Raw genomic sequence first — 20,997 nt, 5'->3', positions numbered from 1 at the left:
TATGGTGTTAAGGAGTGTTCTAATTTCATTCTTTTACTTGTAACTCTCCGGTTTTCCCAGCACCACTTATTGAAGAAGCTGTCTTTTATCCCTTGTATATTCTGTCCTTCTTTGTCATAGATTAGGGGACCATAGAAAGCTCTGGGCTTTCTATCTTGTTCTGTTGGTCTATATTTCTGTTTTCTGCCAGTACCATACTGGCTTGATGGCTATAGCCATGTAGTATAGTCTGAAGTCAGCAAGCCTGATTTCTCCAGCTCCATTTTTCTTTCTCAAGACTGCTTTGGCTTCTGAGGGTCACGTTTCATACAAACTATAAAATTTTCTGTTCTAGTTCTGTGAAAAATGCCATTGGTAATTTGATAGGGATTGCGTTGAATTTGTATATTCCTTTGGATAATACAGTCATTTTTCACAACATTGATTCTTCAAACCCAAGAACATGGTATATCTCTACATCTGTTAGTGTCATCTTTGATATCTTTCATCAGTATCTTATAGTTTTCTGCATACAGGTCTTTTGCTTCCTTTAAAGTGAGGGCCTCCCTGGTGGCTCAGAGGTGCTTCTTTAGATATTTTATTCGTTCGTTGCAGTGATAAGTGGGGTTGTTTCCTTAATTTCTCTTTCTGATCTTTTGTTGCTGGTGTATAGAAATGCAAGAGATTTCTGTGTGTTAACTCTGTATCCTGTAACTTTAATTGCTCTCGTAGTTCTCTGGTGTTATCTTTAGGATTTTCTATTTATAGTATCATGTCATCTACAAACAGTGGTTGTTTTACTTCTTCTTTTCCAACTTTGATTCCTTCTCTTTCTTTTTCTTCTGTGATTGCCGTGGCTATGTCTTCCAAGTCTGTGTTGAATAATAGTGGTGAGTGAAGATCCTTGTCTTGTTCCAAATCTTAGAGAAAATGCTTTCAATTTTTCACCATTGAGAATAATGTTTGCTGTAGGTTTGTCATATATGGCCTTTATTATGTTGAGATAGGCTCCTTTTCACTTTCTGGAGAGTTTTTTTTATCATAAATGGGTGTTGAATTTTCTCAAAAGCTTTTTTTGCATCTATTGACATGATCATATATTTTTATTCTTCAATTTGTTGATGGTGATGTATCACATTGATTTGTATACATTGAAGAATCCTTGTCTTGCTGGGATAAATCATACCCTTGATCATGATAGATGATCCTCTTAATGTGTTGTTGGATTCGATTTACTAGTATTTTGTTGAAGATTTTGCATCTGTGTTCATCAGTGATACTGGTCTATAATTTCCTTTTTCTGTGATATCTTTGTATTATTTTAATATTATGGTGATGGTGGCCTTGTCCAATGAGTTTGGGAATATTCTGCCCTCTGCAATGTTTTAGAAGAGTTTGAGAAAATAGGTGTTAGCTCTTCTCTAAATGGTAGAATATCCGCCTATGAAGCTATCTCATCCTAAACTTTCAATTGTTTGAAGATTTTTAATCACAGATTCAATTTCTTTACTTGGATTGGTCTGTTCATATATTCTGTTTCTTCCTGGTTCAGTCTTGGGAGACTGTACCTTTCTAAGAATTTGTCCATTTCTTCCAGGTTGTCCTTTTCATTGGCATACAGTTGCTTGAAGAAGTCTCATGATCCTTTGTATTTTTGCATTGTCAGTTGTACCTTCTCCTTTTTCATGTCTAATTTTATTGATTTGAGACCTCTTCCTTTTGTCCTTGATGAGTCTGGTTAAATATTTTGTATGGTTAAAGGTTTTTGTATTATATCTTCTCAAAGAAACAACTTTTAGTTTCATTGATCAGTGCTACTGTTTTCTTTATGTCATGTATTTCTACTCTGATCTTTATGATTTCTTTCCTTCTACTAACTTTGGGTTTTGTTTGTTCTTTTTCTAGTTGCTTTAGGTGTAAGGTTAGGTTGTTTATTTGAGGTTTTTCTAGTTTCTTGCAGTAGGATTGTATTGCTATAAACTTCCCTCTTAGAAAGTAAGTTACTATATAACACAGGGAACCCAGCCTGGCACCCTGTGATGAGCCAAATGGGTGGGATGGGGGGAGAAGAGGAAGGATCAACAGGGAGGGGGGAAAATGTATAATTACAGATAATTCTGTTGTACAGCAGAAACCAACACAACTTTGAAAGCAGTTTCCCTCCAATTAAAAATAAATGAATAAATACACACTTGTATATATAGAACTTCCCTCTTAGAGCTGCTTTTGCTGAATCCCATAGGTTTTGGGTCATCATGTTTTTGTTGTCATTTGTTACCAGGTATTTTTTTATTCTTGGGGATGGTTTTGATCACACCACCTCCTGTCCAGTGTTAGGAACCTCTGTCCGTAGTTCTTCAGGCACTCTGTCTCTCAGATCTAATCCCTTAAATCTATTTGTCACTTCTACTGTGTAATTGTAAAGTATTTGATTTAGGTCATACCTGAACGGTTAGCGGTTTTCCCTACTTTCTTCAATTTAAGTCTGAATTTGGTAATAAGTTCATGATCTGAAGCACAGTCAGCTCCTGGTCTCATTTTTGCTGACTGTATTGAGCTTCTCTGTCTTCAACTGCTAAGAATATAATCAGAATGATTTTGACATTGAGCATTGGTGATGTCCATGTGTAGAGTTAGCTCTTGTGCTGGTGGAAGAGGGTGTTAGCTAGCACCTGTTCATTCTCTTGGCAAAACTCTGTTAGCCTTTGCCCTGCTTCATTTTGTACTCCAAGGCCAAACCTGCCTGTTAGTATACCTCTTGACTTCCTACTTTTGCATTCCAGTCACCTATGAAGAAAAGGACATCTTTTTTTGGTGTTCGTTCTAGAAGGTCTTGTAGGTCATCATAGAACCATTCAAATGCTTCAGCTTCTTCAGCATTAGTGGTTGGAGCATAGACTCGGATTACTGTGATATTGAATTGTTTGCCTTGGAAATGAACAGAGATCATTCTGTCATTTTTGAGACTGCACCCAAGTACTGCATTTTGGAGGGCTTCCCTGATAGCTCAGTTGGTAAAGAATTCACCTGCAATGCAGGAGACCCCGGTTCAATTCCTAGGTTGGGAAGATCTGCTGGAGAAGGGATAAGCTACCCACTCCAATGTTCTTGGGTCTCCCTTGTGGCTTAGCTGGTAAAGAATCTGCCTGCCATGAGGAAAACCTGGGTTCAATCCTTGGGTTGGGGAGATCCCCTGGAGAATGGAATGGCTACCCACTCCAGTATTTTGGTGGAGAATTCCATCGACAGTATAGTCCATAGGGTCACAAAGAGTCAGACACGACTGAGCAAGTTTCACTTTCACTGCATTTCAGACTCTTGTGACTATGAGGGCTGCTCTATTTCTTCTAAGGGACTCTTGCCAACAGTAGTAGATATAATGGACATGTGAATTAAATTCACCCATTCCGGTCCATTTTAGTTCACTGATTCCGAAAATGTAGAAGTTCACTCTTGCCATCTCCTGTTTGACCATTTCCTGTTTGACCATTTCCAATTTACCTTGATTCATGGACCTAACATTCCAGGTCCTATGCAATAATGTTCTTTCATCATTGGACTTCACTTCCATCACCAGTCATATCCACAACTGGGTGTTGTTTTCACTTTGACTCAGCCTCTTCATTCTTTCCTGAACTATTTCTCCACTCTTCTCCAGTAGCATATTGGGCACCTACTCACCTGGGGAGTTCATCTTTCAATGTCATATCTTTTTGCCTTTTCATATTGTTCATGAGGTTCTCAAGGCAAGAATACTGGAGTGGTTTACCATTCCCTTCTCCAGTGGACCACGTTTTGTCAGAACTATCCACCATGACCCGTCCATCTTGTGTGCCCTAAACGGCATGGCTCATTGTTTCACTGGGTTAGACAAGGCTGAGATCCATGTGATCAGTTTGGTTAGTTTTCTGTGAGTGTGGTTTTCATTCTGTCTGCCCTCTGAAGGGTAACAATAAGAGACTTGTGGAAGCTTCCTGATAGGAGGCACTGGCAGTGGGGGAATCTGGGTCTGAGTTAGATGGGCAGGGCCATGCTCAGTAAATCTTTAATCCAACTTCCTGTTGGTGGGTGGAGCTGTGTTCCCTCCCTGCTGGCCTGTGTTTGGCAGGGGTAATGTTGGTAATGGTGACCTCCTCCAAAAGGACTTATGCCAGCACACCACTCCCATGACTGTTGTATTCAGCCCCTGTCCCCACGGCGGGCCATTGTCAACCCACGCCTCCGGCAGAGACGCCTGGACACTCACAGGCAAGTCTGGCTCAGTCTCTTGTGGGGTCACTGCTCCTTTCTCTTGGATCCTTGTGTGCACAAGGTTTTGTTTGTGCCCTCCAGGAGTCTGTCTCCCCAGTCCTGTGGAAGTTCTGTAATCAAATCCCACTGACCTCCAAAGTCAAATTGTCTGGGGGTTCTCAGTCCTTTTACCAGATCCCCAGGTTGGGAACTCTGCTGTGGGCCCTAGAACTTTTGCAACAGTACGAGAACTTCTTTGGTATAACTGTTCTCCAGTTTGTGGCATCTGGTCCCATCTCTTGATGGCAAATAGATGGGGAAATAATGGAAAGAATGGCAGACTTTATTTTCTTGGGCTCCAAAATCACTGCAGATGGTGACTGCAGCCATGAAATTAAAAGACGCTTGCTCTTTGGACAAAAAGCTATGACAGACCTAGACAGCATCTTAAAAAGCAAAGACATTGCTTTGCCAACAAAGGTCTGTCTAGTCGAAGCTATGGTTTTTCCAGTAGGCATGTATGGATATGAGAGTCAGACTATAAAGAAAGCTGAGCACCAAAGAACTGATACTTCTGAACTGTGGTGCTGGAGAAGACTCTTGAGAGTCCCTTGGACTACAGGGAGATCAAGCCAGTCCATCCTGAAGGAAATCAACCCTGAATATTCATTGGAAGGACTGTTGCTGAAGCTGAAACTCAAATACTTTTGCCACCTGATGTGAAGAACTGACTCATTGGAAAAGAACCTGATGCTGGGTAAAATTGAAGGCAGGAGGAGTAGGGGACGACAGAAGACGAGATGGTTGGATGGCATCACTGACTCGTGGACATGAGTTTGAGCAAGCTCTGGGAAATGGTGATGGAGAGGAAATCCTGGCATGCTGCAGTCCATGAGGTTGCAAAGAGTTGGACATGATGAGTGACTGAACTGAACTGATTTTTTTAATTTCCTCTTTGATTTCTTCAGTGATCTCTTGGTTATTTAGTTGCATATTGTCTAACCTCCACACGTTTGTGTTTTTTGAAGTTTTTTTTTTTTTTGTATATGATTTCTAATGTTATATTATCGTTCTTGGATATGCTATGAAGTTTCCATTACAATTTCAAATATGCTTTGGTTTTTTTTAATTTACTGAGGCTTGATTTGTGACCCAGGATTGATCTGTCCTGGAGAATATTTCATGTTCACTTGAGAACAAAGTGTATTCTGCTGCTTTTGGATGGAATGTCCTGTAACTATCATTTAAGTCTATCTAGTCTAATGTGTCTTTTAAAGTTTGTGTTTCCTTAATAATTTTCTGTTTGAATGATCCATCCATTGGTGTCAATGGAGTATTAAAGTCCCCCACTATTAGTGTGTTACTGTTGATTTCCCCCTTTTATGGATGTTAGCATTTGCCTAATGAATTGAAGGGCTCCTACAATAGGTGTGTTAAATATTTATAATTGTTATATTTTCTTCTTGGATTGATGATCATTATGTAGTGTCCTTCCTTGTCTCTTGTGACAGTCTTTATTTTAAAGTCTATTTTATGTGACATGAGTATTGCTACTTCACCTTTGTTTTGATTTCCATTTGCATGGAGTATCTTTTCCCATCCCCTAACTTTCAGCCTATATTTTTCCCTATATCTGAAGTGGGTCTCTTGTGGGCAGCATATATATGGATCTTGTTTTGTATCCCTTCAGCCTGTCTTTATCTTTTCATTGGAGCATTTAATCCATTTACACTTAAAGTAATTATATGTATATTCATATTACCATTTTCTTAACTGTTTTGAATTTGTTTTTGTAGGTTTTTTTCCTTCTCTGTGCTTCCTGCCTAGAGAAGTTCTTTTAACATTTATTACAAAGCTGGTTTGGTGACAATGAATTCTCTTAGCTTTTACTTGTCTGTAAATCTTTTGATTTCTCCATCAAATCTGAGCCTTCCTGGGTAGAGTAATCTTGTAGGTTTTCCCTTCTATCACTTTAAATATATCCTATCTGGCCGGTAGAGTTTCTGTTAGGATATCAGCTGATAATCTTATAGAGATTCCCCTATATGTTTTTTTAATCAATTTATTTCAATTGGAAGCTATTTACCTTATAATATTATAGTGGTTTTTGCCATACATTGACATGAATCAGCCATGGGTGCACATGTGTCCCCCATCCTGACCCTCCCTCCCACCTCCCTCCTCATCCTATCCCTCAGGGTCATCCCAGTGCACTGGCCCTGAGCACCCTGCTTCATGCATTGAACCTGGACTGGCGATCTGTTTCACATATGATAATATACATGTTTCAATGCTATTCTCTCAAATCACCCCACCCTCACCTTCCTGCTTTTAATATTTTTTTGTATTTAAATTTTTCAGTTTGTTTAATATGTGTTTCAGCTTATTTCTCCTTGGGTTTATCTTATATGGAACTCTGTGCTTCCTAAACTTGACTATTTCCTTTCCCATGTTAGGGAAGTTTTTTACTATAATCTCTTCAAATATTTTCTCAGACCCTTTCTCTTACTCTTCTCCTGGGACCAATATAATTCAAATGTTGGTGTGTTTAATGTTGTCCCAGAGGTCTCTGAGATTGTGCTCAATTCTTTTCATTCTTTTTTCTTTGTTCTACTTCGCAGCAGTTATTTCCACCATTTTATTTCTAGCTCACTTATCCATTCTTCTCTCAGTTATTCTGTTATTGATTCCTCCTAGTGTATTTTTAATTTCAGGTATTGTGGTGTTCCTCATTGCTTGTTTGTTCTTTAATGTTTCTAGGTCCTTGTTAAACATTTCTTGTATTTCCCCCATTCTATTTCCCAGATTTTGGATCATCTTTACCATCATTACTCTGAATTATTTTTCAGGTAGATTGCCTATTTCCTTTTCATTTGTGGCTTTTTATCTTGCCCCTTCATCTGTAACATATTTCTCTGTCTTCTCGTTGTTTAACTTAACTCTGTTTGAGGTTTCCTTTTTCCAGGTTACAGGGTCATAGTTCCTCTTGCTTCTGGTGGCTTCCCTAGTGGGAGAGGCTGGTTGTTCCAAGGGCTTGTGTTGGCTTCCTGGTGGGAGGGCCTGGTGCCAGTGCTCTGGTGGGGAGTGCTGAGTCTTTTCCCTCTGACGGGCAGAGACACGTCAGGTGGTGTATTTGGGGATTTCTGTGAGCTTAGGACAACTTTAGGCAGCCTGTCTGCTGATGGGTGGGGCTGTGTTCCTTTCTTGCTGCTTGTTTGGTATTAAGTGTCCAGCACTGGAGCATGTATGCAGTTGGGTGGAGCTAGGTCATGGTATCAAGAAAGATAGTTTATCCAAGGTTATTCAGCTAGGTAACAGTGCCAGAATCTGAAATCAGCTCTGACTGTAGAAACTATATTCTTTCCAAGACACCACATTGCTGATGGATAGTAGTATCTGAGGTAAGCTACATTCCCAGGATGCAGCTCTGACCTAGTCAGTTGCCAGCTCCTGGAGCAAGTGCTGTCTTGATCTATATTGAGTTAATTTTTGTGTATGGCATGGCCCACTTACATTTTTCCGTGTTGCTGTCCAGTTTTCCCAACACCAGTTAACTGAAGAAACTATCCTTTCTCATTGTATATTCTTGGCTCCTTTGTCATAAATTAATTGAGCATAAGTATACACGTTTTATTTCTGGACTCTCTCATCTGTTCCATTGATCTGTGTATCTGTTTTTATGCCAGTATCATTTTATTTTGATCACTATAACTCTCTAATATAGTTTGAAAGTAGGAAGCATGAAGCCTCCCGCTTTGTTGTTCCTTCTCAACATTGATTTGTCTATTTTGGGGTCTTTTGTCATTCTATACAAATTTTAGAATTGTTCTCTTACTGTGAAACCCACCATTGGAATTTTGATAGGGACTGCATTAGGTCTATAGACTGCTTTGAATAGTATGGAGATTTTAACAATAGTAACTTCCAGTCCATGCGCATGGAATATCTTTCCATTTATTTGTGTCTTCTTCAATTTTCTTTTCATCAGTGCCTTCCTAGTTTTCAGTGTACTGGTCTTTCACCTTCTTGATTAAATTTATTCTTAGGTATTTTATTCTTCTTAGTACAGTTATAAATGGGATTATTTTCTTAATTTTACTTTCTGATAGTTTGTTATTAGTGTATAGAAACACAAGAGATGTATGCTGATCTTGTATCCTGCAAATTGACTGAATTCATTTATTAGTTCTAAGTTTTTTTGGTGGAGTCTTTAGAGTTTTCTGCATATAGTATTATTATATCATCTACAAATAGTGGCATTTTTGTTTTTTCCTTTCCAGTTTGGGTATCTTTTACTTTTTTCCTGCCTACTTGGTTTGCTAGGCCTTCCAATATCATGTTGAATAAAAATGATAAGAGTGGACATCCTTGTCTTGTTTCTCATCTTAGAGGAAAAGCTTTTTGGCCTTTGACCATTGACAATGATGCTATCTATAATATTAATACATGACCTTTGTTATGTTGGGGTACATTTCCTCTAGTCCCACTCTGTTGAGGATTTTAATCATATTAATAAATGGATGTTGAATTTTGTCAAGTGCTTTTTTGTATATCAATATGATCAAAGAAAAATCATAAGATTTTTTCCTTCTGTTTTGTTAATGTGGTGTATCACGTTGATTTGTGGGGTATGAATCATCCTTGTATCCCTGGAGTAAATCCAACTTGATTATGGCATTGATTCTTTTAATATATTGTTGAATTCAATTTGATGATTTTTTTGAGAATTTTTACCTATATGTTCATCAGAGATATTGGCCTATAATTTTCTTTTCTTGTGGTTTCCTTGCCTGGTTTTGATATCAGAGTAATTATGGCCTTGTAAGCTGTCAGGTCCTAGATTTTTATCTCTAGGGAGTTTTTAAATTACTGATTCAATATCCCTACCAGTAATCAGCCTATTCAGATTTTCTTTCATATTCAGCCTTGGAAGTTTGTTTGTTTCTAAGAATTTATCTGTTTATTCTAGGTTTTCCAGTTTGTTGGCATACAACTGTTCATAATAGTCTCTTATGATCCTGTATATTTCTGTGGTGTCAGTTGCATCTCTTTAATTTCTGATTTTTTTTTAGTTCTCTCTCTCTCTTGTTGAGTCTGGCTAAAGGTTTATCAACTTTGTTTATTTTTTCAAAGAACCAGCTCTTATTTTCATTGATCTCTTCTAGTGTCTTTTAGTCTCTATTTCATTTACTGCTGCTCTTAGGTCTGAAGTGAGTCTCTTGTAGGCAGCATGTTGATGGGTCTTGTTTTTTATTCCATTCAATCCCTCTCGGTCTTTTGATTGAAGAATTTAGTCCATTTACATTTAAAGTAATTGCTAATAGATATGTTATTGCCATTTCTATTGTTTCTGGCTGTTTTGTGGTTCCTCTGTTCATTTCTTCTCCTGCTGTCTTCCTTTGTGGTTTAGTGACTTTCAGGTTCCTTTCTCTGTCATTATCTTTTGTGTATCTACTTTAGGTTTTTGCTGTTGGTTACCACAAGGCTTACACATAACAACTTGTATTTATAATAGTGTTTATGTTGATACCACTGTTTGAACACTTTGTAAAGTTCTACTTATTTATTCTCTACTCACCCAACATTTTGGTTTTTGATATCATATTTTGTGTCTTTTTTATCTTGTAAATCTCTTGCTTAAATATTGTAGCTACAGTTATTTTTACTATTTTTGTCTTTTGACCTTCACATTAATAATTCATTCACTACCATTACCATATATTTGCCTTTACCAGTGAGATTTATGCTTTTATATATTTTGTTACTAATTAGCACCCTTTCTCTTCAGCTTAAAAAGATACCTTTAACATCTCTTCTGAGAATGGTTTAGGTTTAGTGGTGATGAACTCCTTTATCTTTTGCTTGCTAGAAACCTCTATCTCCTTCAGTTCTGAATGATAACTTTGGTAGGTGAAGTATTCTTGGTTAGAAATTTTTATCTTTTAGCACTTGGGTTATATTGTGCTATTTCCTTCTGATCTTTAACATTTCTGCTAAAAAATCTGCTGATAGTCTTACAGGATTTCCTTGTACATAATAAGTTGTTTTTCTCTTGCAGCTTTTAAGATCTCTCCTTGTCTTTACCTTTTGACATTTTAATATAATGTGTCTTGGTGTAGATCTTTGGGTTCATCTTATTTGGAACTGTCTGGGCTTCCTAGATCTGAATGTCTGTTTCTTTCCCCAGTTTAGGACAGTTTTCAGCCATTATTTTTTCAGATAAGTTTTCTTTCCCTTTTTATTTTTTTCTGAGACCTCTATAATGTGATGGTTAATGCATTTGATGTTGTCCCATAAGTCCTTTAAGCTGTCTTCACCATTTTGCATTCTTTTTTTCTTTCTGCTGCCTGATTGGGTGAGTTTCTATGCCATGTCTCAATTTCTCTGATCCTTTCTTCTACTTCATCAAATCTGCTTTTGACCCCCACTGGTTATTTTTCAGTTCAGTTATTGTATTCTTCAGTTCTGTGACTTCTGTTTGGAACTTTCTTATATTTTCTATCTTTAAGTTCTCACTGTGTTTATCCATTCTTCTCCCAAGTTTAGTGGGCATCTTTATGATCATTTATTGAACTTTTTATCAGGTAAATTATTTATCTCCAGTTCATTAACTTTTTTTTCCTGATGTTTTGTCTTGTTCTTTCATTTGGATGGAACATATTTCTGTTTCTTCATTTTGCTTGATTCTGTGCTGGTTTCTATGCACTGGGTGAAAAGCCACCTCTTCCACTTGAACTGTTGCCTTTGTGTAAGAGATGAACCTTTTTCATTCCACCCTGTCCTAGCTCTTGGTTTTCTCTCAACTATTTGTAATTATCCAAGAAGCCTATCTTATATTTAATAGCTCTCAGTACTTGACGGAGTGCCAAGATCAGTCAGTGTCCCAAAGGGGAGAGCTCAGTCAGCACCTTGATTCAGGCTGATTGGAAACCAAGTCCTCACACAGCAGCTTTCAAGAGTGCAAATGTATGCAGTTCTATAGGACTGCAAGGATAAGCCCTGCTGGCCCCCAGAGCCAGGCTATCTGGAGGTGGCCCCGGGCAGCAGTCACAGAAATTGGGTCTCCGGGTGCATTTATAAGCTCCTTCTTGGGAGTTGCTAGCAAACTGTAGACACACAGGAGCAAGTGCAAAGATGGTGTCCCTGGCTGCATCTTTGAGAGCACCTGGTCACCCTGTAGGTGTGTGCCAGACCTATTGCCTATCCCCAGGGCTGAAGTTCCTAGACAAACAAATAGCCTCTTTTACAAAAAGAGTGGGAATGTATTTCAGTCTGCCGTCTGTGCGATGCCCTGGAAATGGTAGTCTTCCAAGAACTGTCTCTGTAATTGTTACAGTCCTGTGGGACCCAAGAATGCAAGCCCCCCTGACCAGGTAATCACAGGTCTTTCCCTGGGTGGCAGCTGCAAGAACCATGTCACCAAATGTAAAAACGAGAGCACCAGTGTTGTGTAGAACCTCCTCTCCAGAAGATGAAAGCACTCTGGAGTACAGCAAAAGAGCTCAAAAATGGTACCCACTGGCTGACATGAGACAGATGGGGAGTACACAGATAGCATTCACTGGAAAAAAAAAAAAAAAGAAAAGAAGAGAAAGAAAAAGAGAAAACAGGGAAAGGAAAAAAAAAGGATGATACCCAACAGAAGGGCAGGGGTGGGGAAGATGGTGCTGCTGACTTTAGCAAGGCAGAGAGAAAACAGGAAGATAGTGTCCACCAGCGTCTGTCCAAGGGAGTATCTAAGCAGGTACCAGTGCTTTAAAATTAGCAAATGAATCTCTTTCATATGAAGTCTGGATGCTTTGCAAAGGGCTGCTTCTGCATTGGGCTCTGGGTTAGGTGAGCCTAGGCATAAACCCTTTAAGAATCCTTCCTTGGTTCCACAAAGCCCCGTATGTCTCATGGACATGAGCCTTGTTAGTCTTCAAAGTGAGATGCTTTTGGGGGTTTATCTCTCAGACACTGGATCTTGAAAGTTAGGGTGACCTATGTGGGGTATGAACCCTTCACTCCTTTTGGAGAAGCTCTGGGTTTTGAGTTCCCTCGAGCCTACGGGTTGTTGTATTGGGGGTGGAGTTTGTGATGAGATTGTGTTTCACCCTTTTCTACCCACTAGGATGTGGCTTCCCTCTCATTTGCCCAATGTAACAGGGTCTCTTTACCAGTATGCGGATTCTTTTCAGAAGAAGTTTTTCCATGTATAGTTTTAGATAAACTGTATCCATGGGAGGAGGTGAGTGCAAGAGATTCCTACATCTTGCTAAAGATGTAGAGATTTTACATCTTGCTAAAATTTCATATTAAGAGTTTTTTGTTGTGGTTATTATTCTTTAATAACACACAATAAGCACAAACTTTTAAGAATTACAATTTTTAATATTCAGTTCATTTAAGCATGAAGAAATTCTAACTTGACTCTTGATGGGATTGTTTAGGAAAGCTGTATGTTCATGAATTTCATTTGCTCTATATTTACATCATCGTAATATTTTTTATAACAATTGCATGTTTTTTCATCAGCCTTTGACATTTAGAAAGTAAGAGCTATGCATTAAAAGCTCTGCAAGAAAGTAAACTTTAATGAAATTTTTTTCCTCTCAGTCCCAAAGGGAACATGAACTCTAAAATTGACTGTGGTATATAATAAAAGGCATGACTGCAGCTGAAACCATTTATAATAAAGTACAAGACTCAATTTCTACTTTGTCCTCTGTCTACACTCATTGGATAGCTGACTTTACAACTTTATGATAGAACATTCTTCCTAAGAAGTGTGTGAAACCGAAAAGATAAAATAAATCTGATAGTTTTCAAAATAGTGAAAAAAATGTGAGGAAACTAGACTGAGTATAACTACCCAACATATATAAACATACATATTAAACAAACATTTGCACAGATTGACATTGCTGCCACAAAGGAACCCCTTTCTGGATTTAAGAATGGGTTCGTGGAGAAGGAAATGGCAACCCACTCCAGTATTCTTGCCTGGAAAAGTCCATGGACAGAGGAGCCTGGCAGGCTGCAGTCCATGGGGTTACATGACTGAGCATGTGTGCATGAGTGTGGAGGGAGATGGGTTGGTAGCAATAAACTGGTAGAACTAAAAAAAAAAAGAATGGGTTCAGTTTCCTAAACTACTGACCAGTCAGTTCAGTCGCTCAGTCATCTCCGACTCTTTGCAACCCCGTGGACTGCAGCACACCAGGCTTCCCTGTCCATCTCCAATTCCCGGAACTTGGTCAAACTCGTGTCCATCAAGTCGGTGATGCCTCCAACCATCTCATCCTCTGTCATCCTCCTCCTCCTGTCTTCAGTTTTTCCCAGCATCAGGGTCTTTTCCAGTGAGTTGGCTCTTCGCATCAGGTGGCCAAAGTATTGGAGCTTCAGTTGCAGCATCAGTCCTTCCAATGAATATTCAGGACTGAGTTCCTTTCCAATTGACTGGTTGGATCTCCTTGCAGTCCAAGGGAGTCTCAAGAGTTTCTCCAACAACACAGTTCAAAAGCATCAATTCTTTGACACTCAACTTTCTTTATGGTCCCACTCTCACATCCATACATGACTACTGAAGAAATCATAGCTTTGACTAGATGGACCTTTGTCAGCAAAGTAATGTCTCTGCTTTTTAATATGCTGTCAAGGTTGGTCATAGCTTTTCTTCCAAGGAGCAAGCATCTTTTAATTTCATGACTGTCTTCACCATCTGCAGTGATTTTGGAGCCCAAGAAAATAAAGTCTGTCACTGTTTCCATTGTTTTCCCATCTGTTTACCATGAAGTGATGGGACCAAATTCCATGATCTTAGTTTTTTGAATGTTGAGTTTTAAGCCAGCTTTTTCACTCTCCCCTTTCACTTTGATCAAGAGGCTCTTTAGTTCCTCTTCACTTTCTGCCATAAGGTTGTTGTCATCTGTGTATCTGAGGTTATTGATATATCTCCTGGCAATTTTGATTCCAGCTTGTGCTTCATCCAGCCTGGCATTTTGCATGATGCACTCTGCATATAAGTTAAATAAACAGAGTGACAATATACAGCCTTGATGTACTCCTTTCCCAATTTGGAACCAGTCCATTGTTCCATGTCCAGTTCTAACTGTTGCTTCTTGCCCTGCATACAGATTTCTCAAGAGGCAGGTCAGGTTGTCTGGTATTCCCATCTCTTGAATTTTCCACAGTTCGTTGTGATCTACACAGTCAAAGGCTTTGGCGTTGTCAATAAAGCAGAAGTAGATGTTTTTCTGGAGTTCTCCTGATTTTTCTGTGATCCAACGGATATTGGCAATTTGATCTCTGGTTCTTCTGCCTTTTCATTTCAGTTCCAAAGAAGGGCAATGCCAAAGAATGTTCAAACTACCGCACAATTGCACTCATCTCACACGCTAGCGAAGTAATGCTCAAAATTGTTCAAGCCAGGCTTCAACTGTACGTGAACTGTGAACTTCCAGATGTTCAAGCTGGATTTAGAAAAGGCAGAGGAAACTACTGATATTATATATAAAGTGGATAACTAATGAGAACATACTGTATAGCACAGGAAACTCTACTTAATGCATGGTGGAGCCCCAAATGGAAGGAAGTACAGAAGGGAGCGGGTGTGTATGCGTGTGTATGTATGACTGATTCATTTTGCTGTATAGTAGAAACTGACAGGCAAGAATACTAGAGTGGGTAGCCATTCCCTTCTCCAGGGGATCTTCCCAACCCAGGGATCGAACCCAGGTCTCCTGCATTTCAGGCAGATTCTTTACCATCTGAGCCACCAGGGAAGCCCAGAAACTAACACAACATTGTAAAGTACCTATACGCCAATAGAAATTAAAAATAAAAAATAAGGGGCTTCTAGTTCAAGATGATGGAGTAAAAGGACTTGTGCTCATCTCCTCCTGCAAGATGACCAAAATTGCAACTAGCTTCTGGACAACCATCAACAGGAGGACACTGAAATCCACCCCAAGAAAGATAGCCCGTGTCCCAAGACAAAGAAGCCGCAGCGAGATGGTAGGAGGAGCACAATCATGATAAAATCAAATCCCATACCCGCCGGATGGGTGACCCGCAAACCACAGAAGAGTAATACCAAAGAAGTTCTCCTACTGTTGTGAAGGTTCTGAACCCCACATCAAGCTTCCCAACCTGGGTATCTGACAAAGGTACTGGGAGTCACCAGGGAATCCGACCTTGAAGGCCGGCAGGACTGGGGAAAACAGAGCTCCAGTCTTGCAGGGCACAGACAAAATCTTAGTGTGCACCAAGACTCGGAGGAAAGGAGCTATGAGCCCACAGGAAATAAACCAGAACTACCTCTTAGTGGTGGAGGGCCTCCAGTGGAGGCGTGGGTCAGCAGAAGCTCACCACAGGTATGGGGGCTCTGGCAGCAGCAGGCCAGGAAGGTCCCTCTTGGCGTAAACCCTCTTGAAGTTCACCATTAACCCGACCATAGAGCCGGGAGACCCCAGGGCCGAGTCACCTCAGGTCAAACAACTACCAACTACCTATGAGAGAGTGTAGCCCCACCCATCAGCAGATAATTGGATTAAAGCTATACTGAGCAAGTCCCTGCCCACCAGAGCAAGACCCAGTTTTCCCCATTACCAGTCCATCCCACCAGGAACCTTACACAAGCCTGTTAGCCTCATCCATCAGAGCGCAGACAGAAGAAGCAAGAAGCAGCACAGTCTTACAGCGGCTGAAACAAAAGCCATATTACAGAGAGTTCATCACAATGAAAAAGCACAAAATTACATCCCAGATGGAGGGACAAGATAAAACCCCAGAGAAATTTCCCTAACATGGGAAAGGAAATGGTCAACCAAGTCCAGGAAGCACAGAAAATTCCAGACAGGATAAACCCAAGGAGGAACACACCAAGACACATAGTAATCAAACTGACAAAAATTAAAGACAAACATAAAATATTCAAAGCAACAAGGGGAAAATGACAAGTAACATACAAGGGAGCTCCCATCAGGCTACCAGCTGATTTCTCTACAAGCCAGGAGGAATGGCACGATATGTCTAAAGTGGTGAAAGGAAGAACCTGTAACCAAGAATACTCTACCCAGCAAGGCAGTCCTTCAGATTTGATGGAGAAATCAAAAGCTTTCCAGCAATCAAAAGTTAAGAGAACTCAGCACCGCCAAACCAGTTTTACAGCAAATGCTAAAGGAAATTCTCTAGGCAGAAAATACAAGATGTTTAGAGCTCCCACTATTCAGTTTTCTCCTTTCTGAGATTTCCTCCTTATGGGAGTTCCCTTTATGTTATTTGCCATTTTTCGCTTGCTGCTTTTAATATTTTATCTCTGTCTTTAATTTTTTTCAGCTATTATAGCTTCAGATATTTTCTCAGGTCCTTTCTGTGTCTCTTCTCCTTTAGAGTTGTTACTTGTGCGTTTGTTTTGAGGGCCAAGGGTGAACGCAACAGAAAGATCCACCTCAAAGAGCCGTTTTTTTAAGTATCAAATTCTGTGTAAATCCATCAGTTTTCATGTTAAAGTTAGATACAGATGACATCAACAGTGCTTTAGAATTATGATCTCACAAAATCATGTTTCAGCGTTGACCTTTCTTACTTTTGCCTATTTTGTTCACATTGCCTTTTATCGCCTAAATGTCTTCTCAGTTCAATTACTGTCCAAGAATGACTTATTGAGTACTTACCAGATACAAGTCATGAAATTAGATCCTCTACCTATTGAAATCATGTTCATTCAAAATCCACATCAAATGCAGAAGCCTCCAAGATCACCCTTGCGCTCGTAATGTGTAGATGTGTGCATGCTAAGTTGCTTCAGTCCATGTCTGACTCTGTGCGACCCTGAAGACTGTAGCCCGCCAGGCTCCTCTGTCCATAGACTTTTCCAAGCAAGAATACTGGAGTAGGTTGCCATTTCCTCCTCCAGGGGATCTTCCCGACCTGGGGATTGAATCTGCATCTCTTTGTGTCTCCTGCACTGGCAGCGGGTTCTTTTCCACCAGCACCACAATGGTAGATAGATGTGATTTATTGTTTCTCTGAATGTTTTTTGTGCTTCCTTCTCCCCTTGTGACATTTTGTTTATTAATATACTTGCTTTCCTTCCACCCACCTATCATCAGTCTTGTTCCCCCCCCCCTTAGGTTGTAAACTTCACTGTGGCAAGGGCAAGCCTCACTCATGTTTATATCCATCCATGCTGCCTTAAACATGCTTTTCAAAGTCGGGACTAAAAAGATACAGGAAAGTCTTTGCAGCTGGAAATGGGGAACATTAGCTTCCTGTCTCTGTTCTCAGCAGAGTAGAGAGAGCATCAGGTAATGATGCTCTGTTGTCTTTAGAGCACATCTTAATAGAGACAACTCTTCTTCCCCTAGTTCTTCTTCTTCCTCTTTGCTTCCCTTTTCCTCCTCCTCCTTCCCCTTCTCCTCTCCTCTCACCTTTTCTCCTTCTGCCTTTTTTATTCTCACTATTTAATTGTGGCCTAGTTTAATCTTCGACTTTTTGTATGCTTAGTCTCAGCTTTAAAATAAGGTATGTGCTGGTAAGAAAATGTTTTACTTTAAGTTGTTACAGTTCAGTAAGGGATCCCTTCTTTCACCTTTGAAGACTTAGTGCCAGAATTCAACTAAATAGACCAGTGATGTTCCCAAGAATAGGTAGGAGAATAATCCAAATGTTTGCTTCTTCCTTAACTTACAGAATATTGAGCCATAATGGACATACTGTAAAATGAACACTGTAGAAATAAGATTAAGTGAATTAAATTATTTTTCCTAATAATCTTACTTCTTCCTTAGATTCAGGTCAGAAGACATTTAAAAGGAGAAGATCTATCATAAACTGGGCCTTTTGGCGGGGTTCTAGCATTCACCTGGATAACTTGCCTGTGTCACCAACATCTCCTATCCCAGGACAGCTCTTCGGGGTTTCTCTGCCAGATATTTGTGAGAATGACAATCTGCCCAAAGCTGTCTTGGTAAGTCTCACTTTGGCCTATAGCACTAGTAGGAAAGGAGGTTTGGGAAAGGAATGCTCTGGGAGGTAAATCTTTCCCTAAAAAATGGGAAATTTATAGATACCCGTTGCTTTGGCTGAGAATCTTTATTATTCCTTCAAAGAAAAAAAATCTGATTAAGCTACTGCAGAGTCATAAGGCAGCCATAACAGGGAAAGATTATCTAGCCTACTGATTTCAGGCAAGAGCCCCATTAACCTAATCAGATAAATTAGAACCTACACTGTAGACAGAGAATCCACATTAGCCCTGACATTTTTCTCACAGCCTTTCTTGAACCCTGCATTGTTCAGAAAGTCTCATTTAATCACTTTAGCAACACAGACTAAATCTTAACATTTTTCAACTTGTGTTTTATTTGTATCCCAAGTCTTTTAAAGTATAAAGATAAATCCTCTGGTATTTAGTTATCTTTTGTATATAGAAGAGATCAAATGAAAGCCACTGATTATGTATTTTTTCCAGTTAATATAGTAAATGGGTGGTATTAAAGAATATTTATTGAGTGTCCAGTATCCTCCAAGCAATATGCTAGATGCCTGGCCCTTTATTCTATGTTGTTCATCTATATGTAAGCACCAGGTACTAATCTAGCCGCTTTATTGCTTCTCCTTCACAGCAGATTTAGAAGGTAGTTATCATCATCATCATTACCGTCATTCCTACTCTCCAAATTAAAGGGAAACCCCCGCCAAAGTTTACCAAAGGTCACACCATAAATATGTGTCGTAGCTAGGTTCCAGATCCCATGGGTTGCTTGTCTCCAACACCCATTCTCTTCCTATATGGCAAGCAGAGGACACACAGCTATAAAGAAAGTGAAATAAAAGACTGAATAGAATGGAATGGAATGGAGAAAGCTTCCTAAAGGAGATGATTTTGGAGGCTGATTTTAAAAGAAAGAAATAGTGACTTCCCTGGTGGTCCAGTGGTTAAGAATCCACCTTCCAATGCAGGGGACAAGGATCCAGTCCCTGGTCAGGAACTAAGATCCCACATCCCACAGGGCAACTAAGCCTGCACACCACAGTGAAGACCCAGCACACCAAAAAACAACAAAAATATATAATATTTGTTAAAAAAAAAAAAAAAAAAAAGAAGGAAGTAAAGTATAAAGCCACATGAAAAGAAAGACAAGCAAGAGGACTTCCCTGGTGGACCAGTAGTTAAGAATCTGCCTTCCAATACAGTGGGTTTTGTCCCTGGGCAGGGAACCAACCGACAATCCCACATGCCACAGGGCAGCTAAGCCAGTGAACCGCAGTGAGGAGCCTGCATGCGGCAACTGAGACCTCACACAGCCAGAAACAAACACCCCAAAAGGAAAGAAAAAGGCATTTTCATACTTGGGGAAAAAAATCCATATTGGAGAGTAATGGGAGAATAGTTAGGGAGGAGAGAGACAAGTTAACGGGTACCTCGAAGTGACTGCTGGTTCACTGAAAAAAGTCTCATTAAAACAAGTGTTTAAAATGTTTTAGATGTTAAATATAGCAAGTGTAAATAGGAGAAAGACATTTAGAGATGCCAAAAAGCAAATTGAGTTTAATCCTCTAGCAGGCCTTCTAGCCCCAGGCCTTCAGGTCTTTCCCCTGGTACACCCCAGCCTCTGGCATCTGGAGAGGGCAAATACATGTTCCCTCGCTTGTTCTGCATGAAGCACCGTCTTGATTTTCTTTTTCTTTTGCTTCCCCGTAGGATATGCTTTTCTTTCTTAATCAGAAAGGACCTCTCACAAAAGGCATCTTCAGACAGTCGGCCAATGTGAAATCCTGCAGAGAGCTGAAAGAAAAACTGAATTCCGGAGCTGAAGTACAACTAGACTGTGAATCTATTTTCGTAATAGCATCTGTCTTAAAGGTAGGGAAGTTTCTCCCTTCGTCCACCCCACAGCATAGCTCTGAAGAAAGACAACTGGCTTATCTCATTGTAACATTACTCCCATCTGCAGAAGACCATGATAGAAATAGAATCTTAAAAGTGTTTAAAAAAAAAAAAAAAAGAAACACTTCATAAAGTCTTGTGTGTGCTCAGTTGTGTCTGACTCTTTGTTACCCCATGAACTGTAGCCCACTAGACTCCTTTGTCCACAGGATTCTCCAGGCAGAAGTACTGGAGTGGGTTGCCATTTTCTCCTCCAGTGGTCATAGAATCACACTAGCATTTAAAAGCCACTTCTAATGATGTGGCATGTCAGATAGTCATTTTAAATTTTTTCATCCCACGTCACTCTCCTCATCTTCACTTCTGCTACCCCATGCAAAAAAGAAAAAAAAAAAAATGAAATGAAACTTAAAAACAATTATAACACACAGTATATTTACCAAAATAAACATCCTGATTAGATGACTTTCTCACAGTCTCACTATCTTCCTAATAAAGGCAAAATTTTCAAAAATAAACTTTTATTAAACTTTGAAGCAGAGTTTTACCATAATAAACAGACATTTGCCTAATAATTGAAATATTGCTCACTGAGGCTACTGAAAATTCTATTCAGTTATACAGTACCCCCCCCCCAATGCCTTTTAAAAGTAAAGGGTGGAGTAGGAATGATTGCAACATCTAGTCCTTCTCTTATGAAACCCTTACCACATTTGGTACCCTTGATCCCATGTATATCTTGTATTTCACAATAAGCTTCTTTGCTGCAAGCATTTTTGCCACAGACATTTTGGACATATAACCATATAATTAGCCTTATGGTAATTTTGCTAAAAAAAATAAATGGTTGACAGTTTGTTTTGACATATACAATATAAAAATCATGACAGATGACAATGATTTGCCCCAAG

The 20,997-nt window shown here is 39.5% G+C and overlaps 1 protein-coding gene across 1 annotated transcript in view; it reads left to right on the top strand.

Annotated features, from left to right (window-relative positions):
* The window catches only part of ARHGAP20 (Rho GTPase activating protein 20), a 193,197-nt gene that overhangs the window by 156,617 nt on the left and 15,583 nt on the right, over nucleotides 1–20,997 (top strand). Inside the window, exons 10-11 of the mRNA XM_061144425.1 lie at nucleotides 17,985–18,163; nucleotides 19,901–20,062. Coding sequence (XP_061000408.1) covers nucleotides 17,985–18,163; nucleotides 19,901–20,062 — 341 coding nt within the window. The remainder of the gene's footprint in view (nucleotides 1–17,984; nucleotides 18,164–19,900; nucleotides 20,063–20,997) is intronic.

This window comes from Dama dama, chromosome 1, assembly GCF_033118175.1.
Source record: "Dama dama isolate Ldn47 chromosome 1, ASM3311817v1, whole genome shotgun sequence".
Taxonomy (NCBI): Eukaryota; Metazoa; Chordata; class Mammalia; order Artiodactyla; family Cervidae; genus Dama; species Dama dama.
This window is presented reverse-complemented; position numbering and strand designations above follow the sequence as displayed.